This window comes from Paroedura picta, chromosome 4 (assembly GCF_049243985.1).
Source record: "Paroedura picta isolate Pp20150507F chromosome 4, Ppicta_v3.0, whole genome shotgun sequence".
NCBI lineage: Eukaryota > Metazoa > Chordata > Lepidosauria > Squamata > Gekkonidae > Paroedura > Paroedura picta.
In genome coordinates, this window is record NC_135372.1 from 87,513,306 (window position 1) to 87,539,284 (window position 25,979).

Here is a 25,979-nt window from a genome sequence, read left to right on the forward strand (position 1 = left end):
GTAGGGAAACGGAAAATTGAAGGGAATGTAGAAGTCACCCTCTATGAGACACATGCAACAGATATAATTATCAGCTTCCACAATAGCTTGCTGTTATTTGCTGTTTCCAATGCATAATTGAAGGATCCTGAAATATGCTCTTCTTCTTACAGGTCTGGAATTATAGGCATGTAAAATGAGCCAAACAGAATCCTGCAACAAATCCCAGTGTCAGCCTTGTGTTTCAAGTTACAACACCAATGGATCTAACAACATCAGCCATATTATCAAGCCATATAATCACATCTGCATTATTTTAAATGTGATGCATCATCAACTGCCAATATCCTGCTTTTGTCATTTATATAGGTGCCATCTTTACACCAAAGTATAAATAGAAACACTAAATCCTGGCATGGACTAAAGAAGGTTTAAACACTAGGCCAGACTAAACACTACACCAGGATCACCCAGCAGGCTTCCATGGCAGAGTGGGAATTCGAACCAAGATCTCTGTGACCACAATTGCATACTGTTATCTCATTGATAAGATTAATGTTATATTAAATGATACTTTACTGAGCTGCTTGCTAAATCAGTAAGCATCACTGCTGCAAGTGACCATGAGATAAACTTGTTAGCTTTCCAAAAGGTCAGAGGCCTTTACTTGGCAAACAGATTTATGGGTACCTGCTGACAAACAGCATATATAAAGAGAGAGGGGGGAGAATGGGAAGCATTCCTCTGAAGCAGACAAAAGGAACTGGCAAACAGCTAAACACAGGTGAGAAAGGGAGATACGTTTGGTTTTGTTTCCTTTATAACCTATTACATTTAGTACTGTTACAACAACTAATGATAAATCTTTGCTTTAGACAAGCTTGCAGTTCAAAGGAAGTTTACCTCAAGGAAGGATTTCGTCCTATATCAATTTGCCTGGGGACAGTTATAAAACTTGCAGGGAGGAATACGATTGTCAGCTGACAAGGATATCCTGTCTCTTTTTAGGGTTGCCAATTTCAGGTTTGGAAATTCCTGGGGATCTGAAGGTAAATGCTTTGGATGGTGAGGTTTGAGGAGGGGGGAGTATCTAAGAGGCTCTATTGCCAGGGAGTCTACCTTCCTTTTATCCAGAGAAAATTATCTGTGTAGCATTGAGATCAGTTGTAATTCTGGGAGACCTTCTTGCACCACCTAGAGCAGTGGTTCTCAACCTTCCTAATACTGCAGTCCTTTAATACTGACCCCCAACCATAAAATTATGCAAGTGTTCTTTCACTGGAATTAAACCAAAACTGACCGTTTCAGCACCAACTGGAGCCCCCAGGGGTCCCTTGTGCCATCACCGGGCTGTGTCCAATCAGAAAACAGCACAGGGTGACTCCTGTCCCTGCTGTGCACTCTGTGAAAAATCATATTACAGATACAGTTAATGGTTATACAATTAAAGTTAAGGTTGAAATATTAGAAATGTTATACAGTTAATGGTTATACAAGTAAAAATATAAGGGCAGAAAGAAAGAAAGAAAGAAAGAAAGAAAGAAAGAAAGAAAGAAAGAAAGAAAGAAAGAGAAAGAAAGAAAGAAAGAAAGAAAGAAAGAAAGAAAGAAAGAAAGAAAGAAAGAAAGAAAGAAAGAAAGAAAGAAAGAAAGAAAGAAAGAAAGAAAGAAAGAAAGAAAGAAAGAGATTTTCCCTGTTGAGGGCATCAAAGGAAATAACATGTCCCTGGCATAATTTCAGTTTAGGGGTAAGACAGGTACCCGTCCTCCATCTGATCCCAGTCTAAATCAGCCCCCCACAATGATGTTAAATGCAGTTAACATCAGGAACTCATTGCTGCAATTTGACTGTATGTCCCTATGGAAGACCTGGGCACAATGTCCTATGGAGTTTGGCCCCTGAGGGGGAATAGCAGTACAGGCCATCAGTACTGCAGTACAGACAGTAGTGAGAAGGGACACAGATAATCATTTGCCCCCTCCCTCAATTGACCGTGCTTATGGGAAGGGAAGGGAGGAACAATTTCACCCCTTTTCCCTCACTTCAGCATAGCCAATCTTCACCGCTTTCGCCTCAAGCAGGTCCTGCATTTAAAGTTGGGGGGGGGGCAATCAATGGAAAGTTGGAGGAGTGGCGTTATACAAATTGAAAAATAAAATAAAGTGTTTCACTCAATGGGAATTATTGATTCTCTATATAAATTATTTTAACAAAGAAAAAGGGAGGCAATGTTGGAAGTGGGCTTAAAGTCTTAAGCATACTCTTCCTGTCCCTCTTCTGTGTTCCAAAATGTCTTATCTTTTTAAAAACACAATTCTAACCCAACGTAAGAGGTAACTAGTTCTCCAGACTAGCAGATTGCTTATCTCCATATTCATCTTAAGTATAAAAGAGAGGCTTGAATTGCAACACCTAGCATCATCATCTTCAATCCTCAGCTCCTCCGGAAGCTCATTCCACCAGGGCGGGGCCAGGACCAAAAGGGCCTGAGCCTGGGCCTGGTCAGGGCCAGGCAGATTTCCTGTGTGCCAGGAATCACCAACACATTCATACCTGAAGAACTCAAGGCCCTGAAGGGAGCATAAGGCGATAAGCGGTCCCTCAGATATATGGGATCCAAACCGCAAAGGGCTTTAAAAGTCAATACCAACACCTTGTACTTGATCCGGGCCGCAACTGGCAACCAATACGGTCACCTCAGCACTGGCTGAATATGGGCCCTCCAAGTGTCACTCCAGTGTTGCTGCCTGATGATATAATGTCAAAATGTTCCTATAAGTAACCTCGCAACTGCTTTTTGCACCAGCTGCAATTTCTGGATCAAGAACGAGGGTCAGCCCGTGTAGAGTGAGTTACAGAAGTCAATCTTGGAGGTGACCATTGCATGGATCACCATGGTCAGATGTTCTGAGGACACGTAGGGTGCTAGTAGATTTACATGTTGAATTTATAAAGATGCTCCTCTTGGCACAGCTGTCTTGAGCTGGTGTACAACCATTTAAAAACTATTCTGTTCCACATAATTTATTTCTGGTTAAGGGCTTGGAGGATGAGCATGTCTCACGGCTTAAGTGCCACACAGCGCTTAACACCCAGTCAGCCCCCGAGTGCTTCCTCCTCCAACCAGCTTGCCTATGTATCCAGTGGCCAGCAAGTCACCTTCCGTCCCCCATCCCTAACCACCCCCTCCTCCTTCCACTTCCCTCAGAGGCTGCAGATCCCTGCTGCGTGAGAGCTGCCCCTACCAGTGAGTTCCCTAACAGCTGCCTGAAGCCTTTCCAGGTCCTGGGGGGAGGGGGAGGCCGTCCACACAGTTCTTCTACCCCACTTTCCCAATCTAGCACCTGTTGTATTCCTGAATGCAATGGACCTGGCCCCTATTAGTACAATAAAACAAGAAAAACATATTAAGATTGTCCCAGAACTGCAGTCAGCATCCTTCTAATTCCAGGCCCAGTCCAAATGATTGTTTATCTAGGATGTTATTGGGGGGATTAATGTTACTTGTAGTCTGGCCTCAACCTAATGCACGATGGTGGAGTTCCATCTTGCAGGCCCTGTGGAACTCAATGAGTTCTGACAGAGTTTGAATCTCCTCTGGGAGCTTGTTCTAGCATGCTAGGGCCAGGACTGAGACTGTACTCAGATTGGTCTGTAGCAGTGGAGGAAATGAGGCACACTCAAACTTTAACAGGATGGCATTGGGCCCACTTCTTCAGCTTGTGGGTCCCCCTTAGATGGGAAAAATTAGCCATGCCTACTGGCTAAGCTTGGGCCCAGCTACTCAGAATCTTACTGCCAGTATATACAGCATGCTATTAGTAATCTATCCACAATATACAGCATGCTATTAGTAATCTACACAAATTACAACTGCACCTAAGTTTAGTATATGACAACGAGAGGGCAAGTCAACATTATTGTGCTTTGTTGTTCCTCTTCTGCACTGTGTTAGCATTTCTGAAATGAGCTTCAACTTAAAGCAAACTGATTAGAATATAATTTTTTTATACAGGATACTTACAAAGGAAAAGAAAAAGATGTTGAAGCTTTCGGTGTTCCTGCTGTTTGCCATCTTAGCAGTGTCCACCGCCAAAAGGCCACGATGTCTAAAAGGGTCTACTCACAAGTCCAGAGCCACTCCAGAGCCTGACATGCAAGAATGTACCATATATTACAAATGTAAGACCTGCATAAGCACAACTATTTAACTGCCATTTCTGCTTAGAGTTGCCAGGTCACTCCTGGCAACCATGGCAGGGGAGAACTTGCCAGGAGCACGAGGGATGTCCAGCCAACATTACAGTGATGTTTATGTGACTTCTGACATGACCGAGAAGTGATATCATCAGGCAGCAACACTGGGGTGACACTCAGTATTTGGGCAAAAACCCTATGGTAAATGTGACTTCTACCAGAGTATTACCCAAACATCATTGATATGAGAACACTACTTTCAGGGCATTTTGGAAGTGACAGACCCATTATTGCAACATAAAGGAGATCAGCCTTCAGTGGCTGATCTCCTTTCTCCAAAACTGCACACAAAGGGTTACAGTGAGGGAAGAGTTGTTGTGCCCCTTTTGGCTCCCTTATGGAGTCCCACAGGGATGATTCTCTCCCCTATGCTTTTCAACATCTATATGAGCCCTCTTACCCAGCAGGCCTGGAGCTTTGGGCTGGGCTGTCACCCAGCTCTATCTCCTGATGGATGGCCACCTGGACTCTCCCCCTCCCTGAAACATTTGCCAGATGTCTAGAACTGTGGCTGGGTGGCTAGATCTGAGGTGCCTGAAACTCATCCCATCCAAGACAAAGGTTCTGTGGTTGGGAAGGAAGAGGCCAAAGCAGGAAGTATGTATTCCCAGCATGGCTGAAGTGCAACCGGAGGAGGAGGAGGAGGTCTTTTTTATATGCCTCTTTTTTTTTTACCAGGAGTCTCAAAGCAGCTTACAATCTCCTTTCCTCTCCCCACAACAGACACCCTGTGAGGGAGGTAAGGCTGAGAGAGTCCTGATATTACTGCTCTGTCAGAACAGCTCCATCAGTGCTGTGATGAGCCCAAAGTCACCCAGCTGGCTACATGTGGGGGAGTAGAGAATCAAACCCAGCCACCACTATTATCCACTACACCAAGCTGGCACTTTCCCATCGTCAGTGGGGACATCAATGTACAACCACAATTAATTTATATGTATTTATATGTAATGAGTTTTAAAACAAAAGATGCAAATTATGTTTTCTAGCATAGTCACTGAAGCAGTAGGTGCAAACTTAAATGGACTCCGGGAAATGGTAGAGGACAGGAAGGCCTGGAAGATCATTGCCCATGGAGTCGCGATGGGTCGGACATGACTTCGCACCTAACAACAAAGCATAGAAAATGTGGGTTATTGCTGGGAAGTCATATTCTTTTGTTTCTGAGGTCTATTATTAAAATTATAAAAGTTGGTGTATTGTTGTTGTTGTTAGGTGCAAAGTCATTGTTGTTAGGTGCTTCAGTGACTCCATCCAGCCACCTCATTCTCTGTCGTCCCCTTCTTCTTTTGCCCTAGATCGCTCCCAGCATTAGGCTCTTCTCCAGGGAGTCCTTCCTTCTCATGAGGTGGCCAAAGTATTTGAGTTTCATCTTCAGGATCTGGCCTTCTAAGGAGCAGGCAGGGCTGATCTCCTCTAGGACTGACCGGTTTGTTCGCCTTGCAGTCCAAGGGACTCGCAAGAGTCTTCTCCAGCACCAGAGTTCAAAAGCCTCAATTCTTTGACACTCGGCCTTCCTTATGGTCCAACTTTCGCAGCCATACATTGCAACTGGGAATACCATAGCCTCGACTAGACGCACTTTAGTTGGCAGGGTGATGTCTCTGCTTTTTAGGATGCTGTCTAGATTTGCCATAGCTTTCCTCCCCAGGAGCAAGCGTCTTTTAATTTCTTTGCTGCAGTCCCCATATGCAGTGATCTTGGAGCCGAGGAAAATAAAACCTGTCACCACCTCCCTTTTTTCCCCATCTATTTGCCAGGAGAGAGGGCCAGATGTCATGATCTTCGTTTTCTGGATGTTGAGTTTCAAGCCAACTTTTGCACTCTCCTCCTTCACCCGCATCAACAGGCTCTTTAGTTCCTCTTCACTTTCTGCCATTAGAGTGGTATCATCTGCATATCTGAGGTTGTTGGTTGGTGTATTATGTCAATCTTATTGATATTGGCAGCCTGGGGAGGAGTGCAATGGAAGTATACGGATGTGACCTTGCACCCTTGTACCCGCCCCAGCAACTGAACAGAGCAGGAAGGTTAAGGCAACTGCATGCCAGCCGCCTCAGGAGAAGACAATTACCACCTCAACATGAGGGGAAAATGAAAAGGAGAGGAGGCGGAGGAGGAGGGAGGAAGTGCTGCCCAGCAAGCTGATTGAACTTGGCCTGCTGGTGGTAAAAGGGAATCCCCAAAAGAGGCCACCACAATGAGTCCCAGCAAGCCCGCCAGACCCCTGGCTGCACACTGCCTCCCTGAGGCAGCTGACTGCACCAGAATAGCTAGACACTGGTGCTACAGCTCTGGGAGCCACCTGGCCCATAGCACAGGCACTGCAGCCCCTTGAACTCAGCCTGCCAGCAAGGAGGGAAAAAAACCATCAGAGGCCTCCACACTGCATCCTGTTCCTCCAGCCAGACCCCTGGCCTTGCAACATCTCCCTACAGCAGCCAAGCACACCAGGAACTCATGGCAGCTAGGTGGGGGTGGAGGGAAGGAGGATACAGACAGGCAGGTGTGGCAGGGGAGGACTCAGATGCAGAAGGCATGGGGAGGAGGACTCAGATGCAGCAGGTGTGGTGGGGAGAAGGTTTCAGACAAGTACATTCCTTATGACTCAGTAGGCCATCCTATATGCAGAATTTACTACCAAAAAAGTCCATATATTGTCAGAGAGATAACAGTTAATTTCCATATGCTGAATTTTGTTTTGAAACATGAATTAAGCTAATATTTAGTAGACCAATATATGAAAAGGTTGCATTTTCTGCACACACATTCAGAATCATAGAATCATAGAGTTGGAAGGGGCCATACAAGCCACCTAGTCCAACCCCCTGCTCTACACAGGATCAGCCCTAAGCATCCTAAAGCATCCAAGAAAAGTGTGTATCCAACCTTTGCTTGAAGACTGCCAGTGAGGGGGAGCTCACCACCTCCTTAGGCAGCCTATTCCACTGCTGAACTACTCTGACTGTCAAAATGTTTTTCCTGATAATCAAAATGCTCCCACAAAATGCAAAACTCAGCAGGTGCTAGAAGACTGATCAAGTTAGAATATCAAGGTAGTCTATCATTTTCATATATAAGGCTTAGATTCTAGGGCTGCCAACCTCCACACAGGACTATGGCAATCACCTGTAATAACTGAGCTCCAGACTATAGAGAACAGTTCTACTAGAGAAAATAGCTGCTTGGTGAATGGACTCAGTGTTATCATATCTTGCTGAAGTCTCTTCCTTCCCCAAACACCACACTCCCCGAGAACTAAACTCAAATCTCCAGAAATTTCCCAGTCTGGAGTTGACAGCCCTACCTAGTGAAAATGGCAGGTGCCCTCCCCAGGCAGTATCCCAGCATATCCTAGAATTCCCAAATCATAGCTGGCAGTCCTATTAATAGAAGATAATATTATGAAGAATAGGAGGAAATCCAAAAGTTCCTGGGTGAAGCTGTTGTTTGTTCTAAGTATCAGGTAAAATATAATGTAGCTGAAAGCAATTGCATATCATTGGCATGTGGTAGAAGCCTAATAATATTCTTTTAGAATCATAGAATCATAGAGTTGGAAGGGGCCATACAGGCCATCTAGTCCAACCCCCTGCTCAACGCAGGATCAGCCCTAAGCATCCTAAAGTATCCAAGAAAAGTGTGTATCCAACCTTTGCTTGAAGACTGCCAGTGAGGGGGAGTTCACCACCTCCTTAGGCAGCCTATTCTTTTGCAACAAGAAGCCTAATGATATTCTTTTGCAACAAAATTATAGCTAAATAGATGACCAAATGTTAGTCCTCCATTGTGAAATGTTAATTTACTTATACAATTAAATTCTTCCTCTGTCGGCAAACAGATACCAGTACAAACATCTACTAAGAAGAGTTAAAGAAGAGTTGGGTTTTATACCCCGCTTTACATTGCCCAAAAAAGTGGCTTACAATTGTCTCCCCTTCCTCTCCTCTGTAAGGTAGGTGGGGCTGAGAGAGATCTCACAGGACTGCTCTGTGAAAACAGCACTATCAGGGCCGTGAGGAGTCCAAGGTCAACCAGCTGGGTGCATATGGAAGAGGGGGAAATCAAACCTTAATTGGCAGATTAGAAGCTGCCACCAGATTAGAAGCTACTGCTCATAACCACCACATCATGCTGGTCCAGTGGTGAAATTGAATTATTTTGTAACAACCTTTATTTTGTAAACTTTTCCCAGTTTTCTCTATATTCATATCTGGGATAGTTATTCTAATTCTTTGAAGTTACAATTGTGTTTTAAAAGATCGTTGCTTTTAATTCTCTGCAGCTTCTTGTTGCCATGCTGACTTTACAAAGGAATTGGCTCAATCACCGGTAATTGAAGTTCAAAACACTTACTGGAATAGATGTGGGAATCTCAGTGAATCGTAAGTCCCTTGTTACTTTTTCTCTGAGTGTATTCTAATTTGTTCAAGGTTTCATGTGGGCAGACATCAGCATAACTCAGTGGAAACCTTTTTTTTTCTTAGCCTAGCTTTTATGACTTTGACTGCAGCACACTATGCAGAAATCCATCAGATTAAACTTTTCTCTATGTGGAGATACAGATGTTTAAGCATGCAGGAGCTTAATATTTCCTTTAATGGTATTCTTAACACATTTCATTATCAGTATACATGCCAGTTTTACATAGAGCAGTAGTTCTCAACCTGGGGGTCGGGACAGGGGTTGAGGCAGGGCAAGCAGCTTGACTGGGGGGGGCGCCATCCACACAACAGCCTTGCGGGGTAGATCAAAATAGAACATTCATTTGTATGAAGCAGCAGAAAAGAGCAAGATTAGCATGGTGGGACAAGAGGCAGATCTGAACTGAGAAACCCCAGAAAAAAAAACAATTTTTATACAATCATGAACAATGGATCTTCAAGCTATTGGTCAGTTTTGGTTTAATTTCTGTGAAAGAACATTTGCATAATTTTATGGTTGGGGGTCACCACAACATGAGGAACTGTAATATAGGATCACGGCATTAAGAAGGTTGAGAATAACTTTAGGTACAAATTATACCTCAAATGATAAGCAGACAATGTTTTTTTTTTCAAAATGTGTTAACTAAACTGGGAGATTTTGCTGATGGAAAATTTTCTTTTACTGAATGAGCCTGTAGCACAGAAACATAAGACATTTTTTTTCAGTAAACACAGAAGATTAACTATTACCTCCTATATCATTATGGGAGACCAGTAAAGCCTATTTGCCAATGTATGAGTAAAAAGAACAAAATATTTAAATGAGGAAAGATTTTATAGATAGAAAATATAAGAAAAAATATAATGCATAATTTTTTCAGGTATTGTGACTAGAGAAAAGCCAATTGGAAATACTAGAAACTGACAAAGCATATAGGAACATAATATTTACACAGACAAAAAAATTTCAGTTTAGTAATAAAGCAGCTAGATTATTAGTCAATAAACTCAGAAAGAGCTTATTAACTATCTGTCTTCACAAGAGCCACCAAGGCAGCTAACAAATTAAAAAACATACATAATAAAATCACATCTTAAGAAGGTTGACACTAGCACCTTGAATTGTGAACATACTAACCTGCCTTATACTGAACCAGACCTTTTGTCCACCAAAGTAAAGATTGTGTATTCGGACTGGCAGTGGCTCTCCAGAGTTTTGGGTTGAGGTTTTCACATTACCTTTGACCTGGACCATTTCTGCATTAGAGGCTTCATGCTAGGCTGCAGGCTGGAGTTTGAGCTGGGGCAGGTTGCCCTGCCTTTTCCTGCTTTTGCACTGGGAACATTTGTCCCAGTGAACCTCGTTCACCTGATTCATGCTCTTGCATGAGAGCCAAGGCAGACAATTTAAAATGCAAGCAGTCAAAAATATTAGAATATGGTATTGGCACATTGCTGTCCTTTATACCGAAGACCATAAGCATGTGTGATGCTGCCAATGCAAGAGGCTAAGCAGCAGATCCCTAAACATTGACTGGATACCCATATATATTGTGCTGCATCCCAAGAAAGTGAATTGGACAATTCAGACAAATTGCCACATTGAGCCAGCCATGTACAGTTATGTGATTGTTATTATATGAAAAATAATTACTGTTTCTCACACCATAACAGCTGCGAGAGTTACATGAAGAACATGGAGTGTTTTTACAGGTGTTCACCACTTGCTGCTCACTGGGAAGATCCCAACTACTCGGCTGCTCTTGCATCTGTTCCCATCTGCCAAAGGTTCTGTGATAGCTGGTAGGTTCCATGATGGCTTATACTAGGAGTGGCCAAATGGTGGCTCTCCAGATGTCCATGAACTAAGATTACCAGGGGCTTGTAGTAATTGTAGTTCATGTACATCTGAAGAGTCACCATTTGGCCAACCCTTATTTATAATAATAACACAAATACTGAGTTTCCCAAGGTTCAAAGGTAAATTTTGATGTGCAGTTATATTTGCCCTTGTGTCTCATTAGCAGAAGAAGAAAACTGGTTTAGATTTGTTAACTAGGATTAATTTTGCAACCTCACTCTCAAATGTTGCATTTTTGTTTCAATGTAACTTGGATGAGTAGAACAGATACACTGAAATTGCCATCAAATTATTTTGAATGTATAATGATATTGCCAAAATTTTAAGGCTATGGAGTAAAATGTCAAGAAACTTTTCCCTTAAAAGTGAACATCCCAGTATTAAAAATGAAAGCATCCAAGAAAAGTGTGTATCCAACCTTTGCCAGTGAAGGGGAGCTCACCACCTCCTTAGGCAGCTTATTCCACTGCTGAACTACTCTGATGGGAAAATTTTTTTCCTGATATCTAGCCTATATCGTTGTACTTGTAGTTTAAACCCATTGCTGCACGTCCTTTCCTCTGCAGCCAACGGAAACAGCATCCTGCCCTCCTCCAAGTGACAACCTTTCAAATACCTAAAGAGGGCTGTCATATCCCCTCTTTTTCTCCAGGCTGAACATTCCCAAGTCCCTCAACCTATCTTCATAGGGCTTGGTCCCTTGGCCCCAGATCATCCTCATCGCTCTCCTCTGTACCCCTTCAATTTTATCTACGTCCTTCTTGAAGTGAGGCCTCCAGAACTGCACACAGTACTCCAGGTGTGGTCTGACCAGTGCCGTATACAATGGGACTATGACATCTTGTGATTTCGATGTGATGCCCCTGTTGATACAGGCCAAAATGGCATTTGCCTTTTTTACCGCTGCATCACACTGCCTTCTCATGTTTAGCTTACAATCCACAAGTACCCCAAGGTCTCATCCACACATAGTGTTACCTAGAAGCGTATCCCCCATCCAGTAGGCATACTTTTCATTTCTCTGACTCAGATGCAGAACTTTACACTTATCTTTATTAAATTTCATCTTGTTCTCATTTGCCCATTTTCCCATTGTGTTCAGATCTTGTTGAACTCTGTCTCTATCTTCTGGAGTATTTGCCAGTCCTCCCAAATTTGGTGTAATCTGAAAACCTGATGAGTAGTCCCTCCACCCTCTCATCTTGATCATTAATAAATATGTTAAAAAGTACCGTACCGAGCACCGAGCCCTGAGGTACCCTGCTACTCACCTCCCTCCAGTCTGATGAAACACCATTGACAACAACTCTTTGAGTGCGGTTCTCTTACCAATTCCCTATCCACCTAACTATCTGAAAATCCAAATTGCAGTCCTTCAACTTATACATCAGAAATATTTATTTGCTCAGGCAGAGCCCAGATTTTAACTGCCCTGGCCTCAATCAAAGACTTGGCAGAAGAGCTCTGTCTTACAGGCCCTGTAGAACTGTGCAAGCTCCATCAGGACCCTCAGCTCTCCCGGGAGCTCATTCCACCAGGTCAGGGCCAGGACTGAAAAGGCCCTGGCCAGGTCAAGGCCAGTCAAACCTCCCTCAGGCCAGGGATCTCCAGTAAGTTTGCACCCACTAAGCGAAGGGCTCTCTGTGGGACATAAGCAGGTAAGCGGACCCACAGGTATTTGGGGCCTTGACCATGGGTGACCTTAAAGGTTAATACCAAAAACACGAATATGATCCAGGCCACAACTGGCAACCAATGCAGTTGCCTAAGCACAAGCTGGATGTCAGCCCTCCGAGATGGACTTGTGAGGACCCTAGCAGTTGCATTCTTCACCATCTGCAATTTTCAGGTCAAGGAAAAGGGTAGGCCTGCGTAGAGCTTCTTGTGCTTCAGCAGGAGTTGATATAATGAGATTGTTTTGATACTATTCCTTCAATATGGCAACAGCTTTAACAAAAGTTTAGTGAGTTTTTAACCAAAAAAATAGAGGCAAGATTAATGTGAATACTATGAAACACTGAGGGCAGAAGGATTTCTATCAGCAGAATATAACTGCCTTGCCTTCCCACTTTTACTTCATTTATTTACTTAATATTTCTTTGCAGCCTCTTCAGAGTCCTCCTTGATGTAGTTTACAATAAAAACATTTGTTTAAAACTATTTTAAAGCAAGCCATTAAAAAAAGAACCGCAGACTCAAATATCCACCAAAATGCTACCAAAATGTGAAGGACCCTGAACAGCATGAAAGAAGAGTTGGAGATATTCAGCAAGAAAAGGAATTAGTAAAAATTGCTCCCTTTCTGGCAACAGAAATTCTCTGCAGGATCGAGCCCCAAGACTTGTTGCCAGATTTAATTTTGCTTCTGATATTTTAATTAGCTTATGTGAAACATGTTAGTAGTATTTGTGTAAGCTGCCTTAGACAGTAGTTGGACAGGTAGACCAAAAGGTCAGCTATACTACTGAGAAGTATGAATGTCCCAGTTTTGTCTTGGGGCCCAAAGCCTACTCTGCTTACGCAATTTTCATTATTAGTCCTAAAAAGAAAAAAAAATAACAATGTTCCCACTTGTTCCACATACAAAATAAAATCTGCACAATTCTTTGTTACATACATAGGAATTTATTTTGTAACTTTTCATAAGATTTTATGGGAGCTAAGACTTTACTTGAAGGAAAAAATCAAAGGCATTGTGCCAAGTTTTCCTCTTTCTTGGGTAGCATCCCTTTCCAAGTAACCGGCACACTGTCCTCCTTGATGGATGGTTGCAGAGGAAATTGTGGGCTTGGTGCATTTAATCATTCTCACTGTGGAATCAAAAGTAGTTTTAAATTAAAACAGTTTTGGGGTGAACTAAGAAACTGGATCTGGGGGGAAAGCATCCCGCCCCCCCCCCCATGTCACTGGTTTGAAGCACCATACAGTTCTCCCTCAGACATCCTGTTCTTCAGCCTCCTAGAATACCTTGAAGCTTGATTATTTCAAGCAAATGAAAGGACATTGTAATTGGCTACATAAGTGGACATGTTACCACTGATTCAGCAACCACTACAAAGAAGTCTGGCCGGATTCCATAGACAATGGGATCTCCGTGTCTTTTGTATGCACCTGTTTGTATCATTGTATTTGCATGGCCAGAGAAGTTGTTCCTGCAACACGTCTCCCTCCAATACAGGAGAGTCATGTTCTCTTTACAAAGGGAAACCTTTGGTATTTGGGCCTGATTTATACATGAGGTAAAAGAATTTCACAGACTCAACATCTTATTTAAGCTGCACTGCAATCTCTGCAAAGCACCTACATGTGCTTAGTCAGCAGAGTATCTGCGGAAATCAGTGGTATATAAAGTAAGCAAGTAAAGCTGCACAGGCAAACTCTTTCCTGCATCAACATCTTTTTTGATTCTAGTCTTAGGGGTACTGGGGAAAAGGAATAAGCAGCAAATGGAAGATTAGGGTGCATGTCCTTATTCCTTTTCTCACTTGGAAAGATGATTATCTGTTGCATAATGCAGTTTGTCCCTGACCCTGTTCCCAATTGAGAAGAGGGTCAGGAACACACAGGCTGCTGCCTTCCTTCCACCAAATGCAAGAGCAGGGACATCAGTCTGAACGAGAGTTGTATAATTTGCTTGCATTCAGAGAATGTGACCTTGAAAAGCTGGATGGCCTTTGACAATGATTCGTAGAAGTATTGCTAGGTCACAGTCCAGTGTTCTTTTCCACTACTGTAAAATAAGAGCTGAAACAGTGTAGAGTATCCTCTCTTGCCTATTTCTTCCCTCTGCTTTCTCTCAATCATTGTCCTTAACTGGCCGTTCTACAGACCAATGGCAGAGGAGAGGGAAGGAAAAAAAGGAAGGATCCAGAGGCTGTGGCTGTACTGCAACTGCTTTGTCTCCTGGTTAATTTTAAAGCTGCAATCTCCGAGTTGCAATCAAACCATAATAAGCACAGCTATGTAGCAAGTATGATCTAAATCTATTGAGACACAAGTGACCATCATACAATAAATCTTGGCTTCAAAGAAACACAGAAATAAGACAAGGGCTAGTCTCTTTTTGTATCTTTATATTGGAAACCAGCAAGAGTGAGCCCAAAGACTAATTTATTAATGTTTTTTTTTTCCTTTAGACACCTGTGGTAGTGCCAACAAACTGTATTGGCAGTATCAAGATGCTCCATTCTATTAAATATGCTCCTAGCTGTATTCTTTACACAGAAGAGTTCATACTTCAAGGTCTAGCTTCTGCAAACACATTCTGCATTATTAATTAGCAGAGAACAGGGTCAGAGAAAATGATTTCATTTCTGTTACTGAGTAAACGTACAAACGTTTGAGAAATGGTGCACTATTCCTCAGATTCTCATTACACCTGATAAGCAGCTTTGAAGTAACTAAAGTCACTTTATGCTACACATTTCTGTGTTTTTATTGTATAAACTTACTTGTTAGATGTCTCCCCATATTATTTGTATTGAGTTTTACACTTTGTAATCCATTTTGAGTCTCAGTGGAAAAAAGATAGAAATACACTACATAATTCAAATGTCTTGAATCAAGAGAGACACAGCAAGTAATTGTATCTGTTTTACCTCTACCTTACAGGTATGAAGCTTGTAAAGATGATTTCACTTGCGTTAAGAACTGGTTGGCAGACTGGGAAATCGATGACAAAGGACAAAACCATTGTAGGAATGAGTGCATTCCCTACAGCCAGGTAATGTATTATAAGCCACTTAAGGAAGTCAGAGGGCTTCACACTATGGAAGTCCATGCCATGCCTTGCTGTAGTTTTGCATCCAAAACTAGTGTTTAATGGTGCAATCCTAAGCCCATTTAATAGACCAGAGTAGGATTCTGAGTTAAACTGTTTAGGATGGCACTGTTATTAAAGCCGTTCATTTACAGAAACTTGTCCCTCACTCACACACGAAGTCCAGTATGCAGGCCAGCATGGTTAGTTGATAACGTCATATATTTATTTGTTTATTTCTTATATATGTTTATTCCACCCTCCCCTGAGGCTCAGGGCAGTTTACACAAAATGTAGGGGCAATAATGCATAATTCATGACATAATATCAGGAACATCAGAAACAATTATAACAATGGAGTCCATAACTGAAGTCAACAAGAATTACAACATTTCACAATAACATTAACTTCTAACCATGATCCTGTAGGTGGTCGGTTTGGGTTTAGATCATGGGGAGGGGCTTTTGGGGGCCCAGCAGATGCTGTTGGATCAGTCAGACTCAACCAAATGCCTGGCAGAAGAGCTCCCTTTTGCAGGCCCTGCGGAACTGTGGGAGTTCAGGCAGGGCCCTAATCTCTTCAGAAAGCTAATTTCCCCAGGTCCGAGTCAGGACAGAGAAAGCGCTGGACCTAGCTGAGATTCACTGTGCTTCTTGGGGGCCAGGGGTCACCAACCAGTTGGAAGCAGCGGAGCCTAGGGCTCTTTAGGAGGTGTAGGCAGTGAGGTGGTTTCTCAGGTACACTAGGCCCAAACCCTGTATGGCCTTGAACACTATTACCAAGACTGTAAGTCTGATCTGGAATTCAACTGGGAGCCTGCACAATTGTTGGAGAGCAGGCCTGATGTGGGGCCTCCACAGAATACCTGTGAGGATCCTGGTCGCAGCATTCTAGATCAGTTGCAATTTCTGGATCAAAGTTAAGGGAAGGTCTGCATAGAGCAAGTTGCAGAAGTTTAGTCTTAAGAGGTGACCATCGCATGGATCACTGTGGCTAGGTGTTCCAGGGCCAAGTAGGGCACTAGCAGCTTGGCTTGGCATTGATGGTAGAACACCTCTCAAGCCACTCTTATAACCTGTACCTCCATAGAGAGAGAGGCACTGAGGATCACACCCAGGTTTCTAGTGGAGCTATCGATAGCTGTACCCCATCCAAGTTAAGTAAATTAACTCCCTCACTTGGACCCTTCCTGCCCATCCACAGGACCTCTGTCTTTGAAGAGCTGAACTTCAGAAAACTCTGCTTGAGCAACCTCATCACTGCTTTAGTGAGAGAATCATGATGGCCATCCATCAGGAATGCCATTTGCATGTTGATGACATGGCAACCCAAACATGAACACCAGCTAAGCAAGATTAAATTACCCATATTCTAAGTCAAGTTAGATATTGTGAAGATCAAGTACTATAACAGTATTTATTTAAAGCTGTTCAGTCTAAAATAGTGTGTCCTTCTGATAGCTGCCACTCTAATACAAAACTGGAAGTTTAATTTTAGAAGATGTAAAAAGATGTAACAACCAACCTGTTGTATTTATGCTTGGGGTTTACTGATCATGTTTTCTGTTGGGAAAACACCAAGCCTTGAGTAGGGACATAAAAAGAAAGACAGAATCAGCCTCCAATGAGGACAAATTCTGCTTGAGTCTACTTGAGACAATAATCCTGACACAGGGAGGGCATGCACATTTAAAGAATGTCAGGAAAGAGCAGTGAAAGGCATGGAAGAAGAAGAAGAAGAAGAGTTGGTTCTTATATGCCGCTTTTCCCTACCCGAAGGAGGCTCAAAGCGGCTTACAGTCGCCTTCCTTTTCCTCTCCCCACAACAGACACCCTGTGGGGTAAGTGAGGCTGAGAGAGCGCTGATATCACTGCCCGGTCAGAACAATTTTATCAGTGCCGTGGAGAGCCCAAGTTCACCCAGCTGGTTGCATGTGGGGGAGCGCAGAATCAAACCTGGCATGCCAGATTACAAGTCCGCACTCCTAACCACTACACCAAACTGGCTCTCTGGAGATACAGCAGACAACCTCCTTTGTGGGGGAAGGTTTTGGGCTTGTGGAAGCCTCCAGTTATTTATGTGCCACATTAGGCCAAGTGTCTCCTTCTCTGGTTCTGGCACTAATATGCCCCAGACTCACAGATGGGAACTGCAAATTTAGAATTCTAAAAGGTCTGGTCTTCAAACTTCCTCCCACTCCCTAACAAGATTATGAAATATTACAGCAACTTATTCTTGCTACTGTACTTTTCTCTACTCGCAATCTGCTGATCAAGCCATCTCCAACTAGCTTTTGAACACTTCTCCATTCATGTAGTTCTTTCACATTGGAAACATGGGAAGAAAATTGTGATTTCTCTTAAAAGTGAAGCCATGCAGCTAATTGCAACATTGCTAAGATCCAAAAGGCATAGACTTGACCAGCATCCAGATGTCAGGACACCACCTAGAGCTGCCAAGTTCCAAGTTGGGCACAGAAACCTCTTGGAATTACAGCTGACTTCCAGACTACAGAGATCACTTTGCCTGAAGAAAATGGCTGCTTGGGCAAGGCTCTATGGCAGGGGTAGTCAACCTGTGGTCCTCCAGAAGTTCATGGACTACAATTCCCATGAGCCCCTGCCAGCATACACTATGGCATTATACCCTTTCAGGGTCCCTCCCCTCCCCAGGCTCCATCCCCAAATCTCCAGTAATTTCCCAACTCAGAGTTGGCAACCCCAGCATAACCACTATTTGCTCTTACAGTGGAGCAATCAGCAGTCTCCTGCCCATGTGAATTATTGGAAAAATCTACTTTAAATTAATATTACATAGTGTGAATATTAAATAGAGCATGAACATCTTTAGACTTGTCAAAGCCATAAAGCTTCATCCTGTCCTACATCCTGTCCTACACCAGTACGGAGTAGAAAAATGCAGATCAAATTTACAGCCAATAGAGGCATGGCATGACAAGAGCAAGCCCATTCCCTTTTGAGTCCACGAGGCCGGGTGTTGTAAAATTGATTGGTTTTGCCTCTCTCTTTAGATGTATTCCAACGGGACTGACATGTGTGAAAGCATGTGGGGGAATTCACTAAAGGTAAGCAAGTCCACTTGTCGCTGCTTGAACCTGGATGAAAATGATGTCAGCCTCCGCAAGTATATGGTACCTGACAGTTCCAGCAGCAGCAGCAGCAGCAGCAGTAGCAGCAGCGAGGAGTTGGCCTGTCGCAAGAAGATGATCCAACTAGAGCAGCTGAAGGAGGCAGAAGAGGAAGGCCTGTAGAAAGAGTGAGTGCCAAAGGCTTTGTAGCACATATGGCTATAATGTTTAGGTGCTGCCTTTGATAGGACCACATTAGACTGTTCTGCCATCCATATCTGTTCCACATAATATATTTCTGGTAAGGGCTTGGAGGAGTGTGTCTCACGGCTTAATCGCCACTCTGTGCTTAATACTTACCAAGGTTGGCTGTCCTGCCCCTGAGTGCCTCCTTCTCCAACTGGCTTGCCTGTCTGTCCAGCGGCCAGCCAATTGCCTTCCATCCTGCACCCCTGACCATCCCTTCCTCCTTCCACTTCCCTCCAAGGCTCAAAGGCTGCAGATCCCTGCTGCATGAGAGCTGCCCCTGCCAGTGAGTTCCCTAACAACTGCCTTCAGCCTTTCCTGGTGTTAGGGGGAGGCCATCCACAGAGTTCTTCTACTCCTCCCCCCTAATCTAGTGCCCATTGTATTCCTGAATGCAATGGATTTGGCCTTGAATTTGAGATAACACATTAGCTAAATCTTGACCAAAGGAAAAGCTGCTACCAGTTTAATCCTTTGCCTTGTTTACTGTACACAGTGCATCATAGAACTGCACACATAGTTGGTGAATTCTCATGTGGCCAACACAACTGCAAGTCCTCATGAATTACATCCATGTCTTTCTCAGTTCTATTTGAGTATATCTATGCTTGGAGGGTTGTCATGAAACGTAAACATGGTTGGTACCTTCCTGGCTTCATCTTCACCTCCTGTGGCTTCCATTAAGGAAGTAGGAAAGGACTACTACTGGTTGGATCTCACCAATTACCTTCAGACTGCTTTACTGGATTTGAACCCATTATTGTTTTTTATTTCTTCTTTGTTCTTATCAATAGTTGCCTACAACGTACTTCCTGGGATTTGGTCTGTGCCTCTTCTGATGATTCACTACTGGTGGTTTTCATCTTTTCTGTATCCCCCTCCAATTGTTTCTTTGCCCATATGCTGATGCATTTGAGCATTTTAACACCCTTGTTTGTTCCAGTTGACTTTCTTGGAACATAGGGGAAGAATGCCAATAACCTACTTGAGAGGAGCCCCACTAGGCAGTACATTTATAATTGTGTAAAGCAGAGAAGGCTCTCAAACAGCAATTCTGAAGCACAAAAGACAATTTATTTGCTCAGTCACTTGGCCTATAACATTTTAAGATGGAAAATGCTTTCAAAAAAAGAGAGAGAAGGGTTTTCCCCACTGGGGAGAAAGGTAAGGTAAAGGTAAAGGTATCCCCTGTGCAAGCACCGAGTCATGTCTGACCCTTGGGGTGACGCCCTCCAGCGTTTTCATGGCAGACTCAATACGGGGTGGTTTGCCAGTGCCTTCCCCAGTCATTACCATTTACCCCCCAGCAAGCTGGGTACTCATTTTACCGACCTCGGAAGGATGGAAGGCTGAGTCAACCTTGAGCCGGCTGCTGGGATCGAACTCCCAGCCTCAATGGGCAAAGCTTTCAGACGGCTGCCTTACCACTCTGCGCCACAAGAGGCTCATCGGGGAGAAAGGTATAAAGGGTCAATAAATGATCCGGTAGATCTTACATGAGAGTTGCACCACTGGCTTCAGTATGTCTATTCCTGTTTAAAACAGGAAGAGGACATTATCCCAGCTTTCTCAGGTGGGAGAGAGAGAGAAAGTGAGGCAGAGACAGGAGTGGACCCCCCTCCCTCCCTCCCTCCCTCCCTCCCAAATTCCTTGTTTGAATGCAGGCACCTTCAATCACTGAAACATTTTTCCACTGGGATGCAGGCTTTCATGAGATTTTTCAGGGACAAAATCTTGGCCTCCAACATGACCTCTCTTTGTTAATACAGTAAAGGAACTGGACTAGGGTTGTGCATGGTGGCATCCGAAGCGGCCGTTCCGAAGCAGCTAGCACCACAGAGAAGGGGGAGGAGGCATGGGTGCCGGTGCGCTAGTCAGCCCACACACAGAGATGCAGAGCTCTGTGTCTGCATGCAATGCCAGGTTGCGCGCTGGCACCTCTCCCCCCCCTGCAACGCTGGCTGCTTTGGCCTGGAATGGCCACTTCGGATGCCGCAGCGCACTACTCTACCGGAGACCTCTCAACCACCTTCTGGGATAAGCTTTGAGAGTTTCAATGAGCTCAAACAAACTGAGGTGGACAGAGTGCTAGTTTTGGTGAGGCCGACCACTTGCAGCCTGGAACCCTGTCCTACATGTCACATAAAAATGTGTGGTCCTTCTGACAATGTGCTGCTCTGATTGGCTCTCACTAGGGGACATGCCCACAATAGGATGATGATAGTCCCCAACTGAGGCCCAATCAGAGGCTCTTTCCTGCCTCCCTGGTGCTGCTCCTCCTCCTTTGTGTCGTTTCCTAGCGCTTGCAATGAGGAGGAAGAGCTGCCAGGAGGTAAGCCAGGAAGATGGGGATGGCCATCCAATGGGCTCCAACATGGCAGCCCCATACTCCCTACCTTTCTGGCTACCAGGAGGGCAGGGAAGGCCATCTGTCTACACTCTGCGGCAGTGGTACTGCATGCCCAAGCCTCTTGGTCATGGAGAAAGCCCAGGGGCAGGGTAGGCCATCCAGCCATGCTGCACAGCAGCCAGAGCCACATGCCCACGCCTCCTGCCTGCTGGAAGAACTGGGGGGGGGGTGCATCCAGCCCAGCTCACCACCTGGCCCTCCCTGCTCTGCAGGAGTAAGGGCACAAGGGCAAAGGATGAAAGACCTGCAGAGTGTACCAGCACAGCTACTGAGCTTGGCCACCCTGATTCCACAGGGGCCCTTCTGCCCTTCTACGGGCCATTTTAAAATCAGGCATGCCTACCAGTTATCACCTAAAAATGTAGATTTTGCATGAGTGCTCACTAAGCTATGCCAGTTTGAAAGGACTTGCAGTATGAACGTGAAATGCAAATGCTCTTTCTGTATTTGTCTCTACAGTGCGGCAGAAATTGTCAGAAATCTGAAGATCACAATGAATGATGCATTAAGAATATTCCCTCAGCATACCTGCAACTTTACCAAGGCAAAATCAGAATATGTGCTGACTTCCCTTTGTAAAAAAAAATAGACCTTGGATTTAATCTGTATTGATTATTTTGTTAATAGAGGTACTTGTATCAGTCAAGTTGATTTCTCTGCAGCATTCTTGCTGGTAGAAACCAAAATCACAATTAGCCAACAGTCAGACATACCCAAAAGATTATCTCTGCTTTCCTTTGCTCTTCAGAGGGCATAAGAATAGGTCCTGATCAATCTTCTGTTAACCCCTCTCTTGTGTCTTGTTTGCTTATCAATTCAAACATTTGTTTGGATTAAAAAAAAAACTGCTGGGTGGGAGACTGTTCATGACTGATTCAAGGGCCAGCCAATCTGAACTGTAGGCAGTCTATCCAGCTGCACTCCAGGTTTCCTGTAATTCAGCCCATTAGAATAAAGTGTTAACTTCCACAGTGGGGACAGAATGGTAGAGTGCTGCTGTCCTGAAGACACGACTGGAATTCTACAAGGTGTCTGTGCATAGGGCAGGATATATAGGATGTTCCTACCACAACTGAATAGGGAAGCTGAATTTTAAACCAAAAAAGGGACTAATTGTTTAGCTATGCATAAAAAACATCACTTCCAGCTGCATCTATGCTTCTTCCTATCATAAGCACCTAGGATTTCAGGACTGAAGCCATTGAGGTATATACTACCGAGACAGAGAATTGATCCAGAATACTGAGGCTGATTCCGCACAAGGACCAATGTTGTCAATTGGTCACACAAAGCGGAAACGCTATTTTTAAAAGTGCAATCCCGGCGTTATGCATACCTGCTTTTTTAGTGGAATCCAGTAGCGTTTCATTCGTTTCCCACAGGTTTCCGGTCTTGCAAAAATCGCTAGACAGGAAGCGATTTTTCCTGTGCTTTGTCCCGCCCCTGGCCGTCAGTCAAACAAACAGCCAATGGGCGGCTGTTATCATACTCCGGGAAAGCTCCGTTCTCTTTAAGAAAAGTTAAAAAAAAAAAAACACGTTGCAACAAATACACGTTAATTCATTGTGGAGAGACCATCTAGCTGGCAGCTGCCGTGTGAGCTGGTGATTCGTTGCCACGGTCCCGAGTGAAAAGAAAAGCCCCCCCGCACGGGCGCGATTTTCGTCCGAAAATAAAGGGAACTTGCAAACGGGGCTGTGTTGTGCTTGGTGACTTAAGGGAGCTTTAAAGCACTTCTGTGGAGGGAGTGTAGGCGGAGAAGCCTCGCTGGGTGAATGAAGGCTCGCTGGTTCATTGCTTTCTGCTCGCTCCGAGAAAAAAAAATGGCAATCACTTCGCTGGACGTTCAGAGGAGAGAGCCAGGGAGAGGGACTTTGCTCGAACTGCAACAATGGGAACGCACAGGTCTTTTTCGCTACTGTTGCAGATTGTTTGCAAGAGTGTAGCACTTTTCGGAGGGTGAATCCACTTTTCTGGATTTCCCTTTAAGCGCTACAACGAATCACTTTTTGCGGGTCTGTTTCAGGAGTGTGGCAGATTGTGTGCGACGTTTTGTGGAACTGCAAATTAGTAGCGTTTACAATTTACAAGCCTTTTGCAACACTGAAGTCATGCGGAATGGACCTGAAATTCACTTTCTCCCCTATTCTAAAAAGAGGCTGGACAACCACATGTGCTTCTAGGCCCGAGGGGAAGGCCTACTTCGCCTGCCCCCCCCCACACACCGTTGGTGCGGCCTTCCTCTCGGGCATGTCCTGGTGAGGGCCTAGAAGAATTTCTGGCTTGTACTGGTGAGGGCCTGGCTAGAACTGCTGTCTGTCCTGGTGAGTCCTCACCTGGACTGGACCTGCCCACTCTCTGCCCACTTAGCCAAATATGAATACAGTGAAAGCTGTATAAAGATTTATGACAGCATTTCTTCCAACAGTTCACAGATGAAAACAAAACATGCTTGTAACATTCACATTCTCCTGCCAAACATAATGGCCTAAACACTCCCACCTTCTGTTAGTACACATTGTTGAAGGCTCTTGTACTGCAATAGCCTGTCCATTTTTTGTTTTGGATTTAAAATATAGTAGACAGAAACAACAATCACAATTAAGTTATCAAAAGAAAGAATGAAGGACATAGGCATGTATTAATAGGATCGCCCACAAGTCTGGGGGGAAATGTCCTGCCCCTTTAAAATGTGGGAAAGGGCTGATGAAGCTTTTCATGGTAAATATCCCATAACGCTTCTATTGAAGGGACAGAATTTTTTCTTCCAGGCAGTTGATTAACCTTCGTATCAATTAGCTTTAAGTCCAGTAACACCTCAGTGAAACATAACATTTTCAGAGTCTGAGCTTTCAAGTGCCAGAGCTCCCGTTGTTAGATACTTTGACTGTGGAAAGTTTATGCCCCCAAAATCTTGTATGTCTCTCAAATTCTAGTGGACTTAACTCCAGGTGTTCGATTGCAGACTGACAAAGCTATCAGTGTCCTCCTTCTCTACTGCAATTATTGTATTTGGGTCCTCATGAGGAAGAAAGGCAGGAAATAAATATTATTCTCTGGACCTCTTTAGGAACAAATGTAGTTTGCAGCCACATCTTGTAAACTCCTGAGTCCCAATTCTGTCCTTGGATTACCCCAGATGTGCCTTTAGAACTAAAATGCACTGAACCTCTTGCAAATTAAGTTTTGGTTCTTCTCACACAGCTGTAATGAATTAATTACATAAACTCTTGAGTTAATATGCTTGTTAAACCATTTTACTTTTCAATGAGATGATCACTCCCAAGGGGGAAATGATACACTAGCACAACATAACATTGATATCTGACAAGCAGTATTCTGGATGTTTACTCATCAAAACTACCAGCCTCCATAGATTGTACCCAGGCGTGGAGTTTAAATATCAGATTTCTCTATGCTTTCACCATGAGAAACATTTATGCAATGTGTTATGGATAATGAGAAGATTGTGTGGACAGCAGCACCCAACAATATAATTTGGCAAAAAAAAAATCAAGCCATTTTCTCTTTTTTCCAACATCCCAAGCAATTCCATATGGCATTCTCAGAATCAGTTTGGTATGCTGTATTGTAAGAGGAAATATCTTCACTAGCAAAGTTGTATTTCTGTTTATCACCATAGCACTGAAACTGGAAAGCATAGATTCCCCTCTAACTATTTTACCTTAAGGTAAATTTGTTATCTTGAAAGTTGGTGTGTGGATGCTGGAATATTAGTGGGGCAAATGTTCAGTATTTAGATATGCAGGATATTCAAAATGCAAAAAGCACCTATTGCCATCAATTTCTGAGTTACCTGCACAAAGTCAGGCTCACAGAGATACAACAGAAATACTGTTCTTCTGTTATGGTTATAATTGCAGAAAATCTGCTTTATGAAATTAGCATTAACAGAGCGTGCACAGATTATTTTCTTGCATTCCATACTCCTCCCATATTCTATTCTATTGTAATTATTAACAGTTAACAAATGGAAACATGTTAGTGCATGAATTAAGCCATGAACTTGGATTTGCAGCTACTTTATTATAAGACTGAATATTATATACAAATCGCTAGTATTGTTCACCTTCTGCAGAAGCCATGCTGCAATTGTGCCCCCTGCTGGAAGTCTCCCCCTCTTATCCCATTACTTCAAGAAACAATAAGGGCCATTCCGCACAGCACAAATGTTGCTGAAGTCTTACCATTGTGTAACACTATTTTTTTTTACGTTACACTTGACATCGTACACAATCTGCAACACTCCTGCAAAAATCGCTTTGTTGTAGCGCTTTTTGGGAAATCCACAAAAGTGGATTCCCCCTAAAAAAAAACCGGCTAGACTCTTGAGAACAACCTGCAACACATTCAAAAAAGACATGTGCATTCTCAATGCAGTGGTAGCAAGCACGTCCCTCCCTAAACTCTCGCACCCAAGCTTCCGGTGTCGCAATTGCCATTTCCCCCCCTTAAATCGGCAAAAGCAACAAATAAGCTATGCTTCTTTGGCAGATATCCCTCCACAATCAATTGTCTGTAAAGTTTCCAAGCACAATACACCCCCCTGTTTGACACTGCCTGTAATTTTGGCCAGAAATTGCATGGGGGGGGTTAAATTTAAGAACGCGTAAACGATTAAGTGCCAGCTCCCACGCCAGCGAAAAAGGTCTTTCTGATACGTTGAATGAACAAATATGCGTTGCTACAGGTATTTTCGGGTTTTTAAAAAACAGTTTTTAAAGGGAAGCACGAACACAACAATTAATTGGCTATTCTGTTTGACTGACAGCCAGGGGGGGGGAGGAAGAGCGAGAAAATTAAAAAAAAGAATTTTTATATTTTTTAAAAAACTTTAATAAAGTATTTTTATAAAGTATTTTTTATAAAAGTATATTTTTATAAAGTATTTTATAAAAAGAAAACCATGACTGAAAAAGTATATTAGCTT

At 43.5% G+C, this 25,979-nt stretch overlaps 1 protein-coding gene across 2 annotated transcripts; it reads left to right on the forward strand.

Moving 5' to 3' along the window:
- Nucleotides 1–589: 589 nt before the first annotated feature.
- Nucleotides 590–21,674, forward strand: LOC143835755 (riboflavin-binding protein-like). 2 transcript variants are annotated; one of them, XM_077333915.1, is made up of 8 exons: nt 691–763; nt 988–1,028; nt 3,995–4,161; nt 8,522–8,621; nt 10,338–10,466; nt 15,136–15,247; nt 18,316–18,560; nt 21,488–21,674. In XM_077333915.1, the coding sequence occupies exons 3-7, from the start codon at nt 4,020–4,022 to the stop codon at nt 18,553–18,555; spliced, it is 723 nt and encodes a 240-aa protein (XP_077190030.1). In that variant the 5' UTR covers nt 691–763; nt 988–1,028; nt 3,995–4,019; the 3' UTR covers nt 18,556–18,560; nt 21,488–21,674. The 2 variants fall into 2 exon arrangements, with proteins under 2 accessions (XP_077190029.1, XP_077190030.1); XM_077333914.1 differs by lacking the exon at nt 988–1,028 and having other exon boundaries at nt 590–763.
- Nucleotides 21,675–25,979: the final 4,305 nt, after the last annotated feature.

Excerpts from the sequence above, each read along its gene's own strand:
- LOC143835755 (XM_077333914.1), top strand. The coding sequence starts at position 4,020 with ATGTTGAAGCTTTCGGTGTTCCTGCTGTTTGCCATCTTAGCAGTGTCC. Across the intron at positions 4,162-8,521 it reads ATGTACCATATATTACAAAT|CTTCTTGTTGCCATGCTGAC; the intron begins GTAAGACCTGCA and ends AATTCTCTGCAG. Across the intron at positions 10,467-15,135 it reads CAAAGGTTCTGTGATAGCTG|GTATGAAGCTTGTAAAGATG; the intron begins GTAGGTTCCATG and ends TCTACCTTACAG.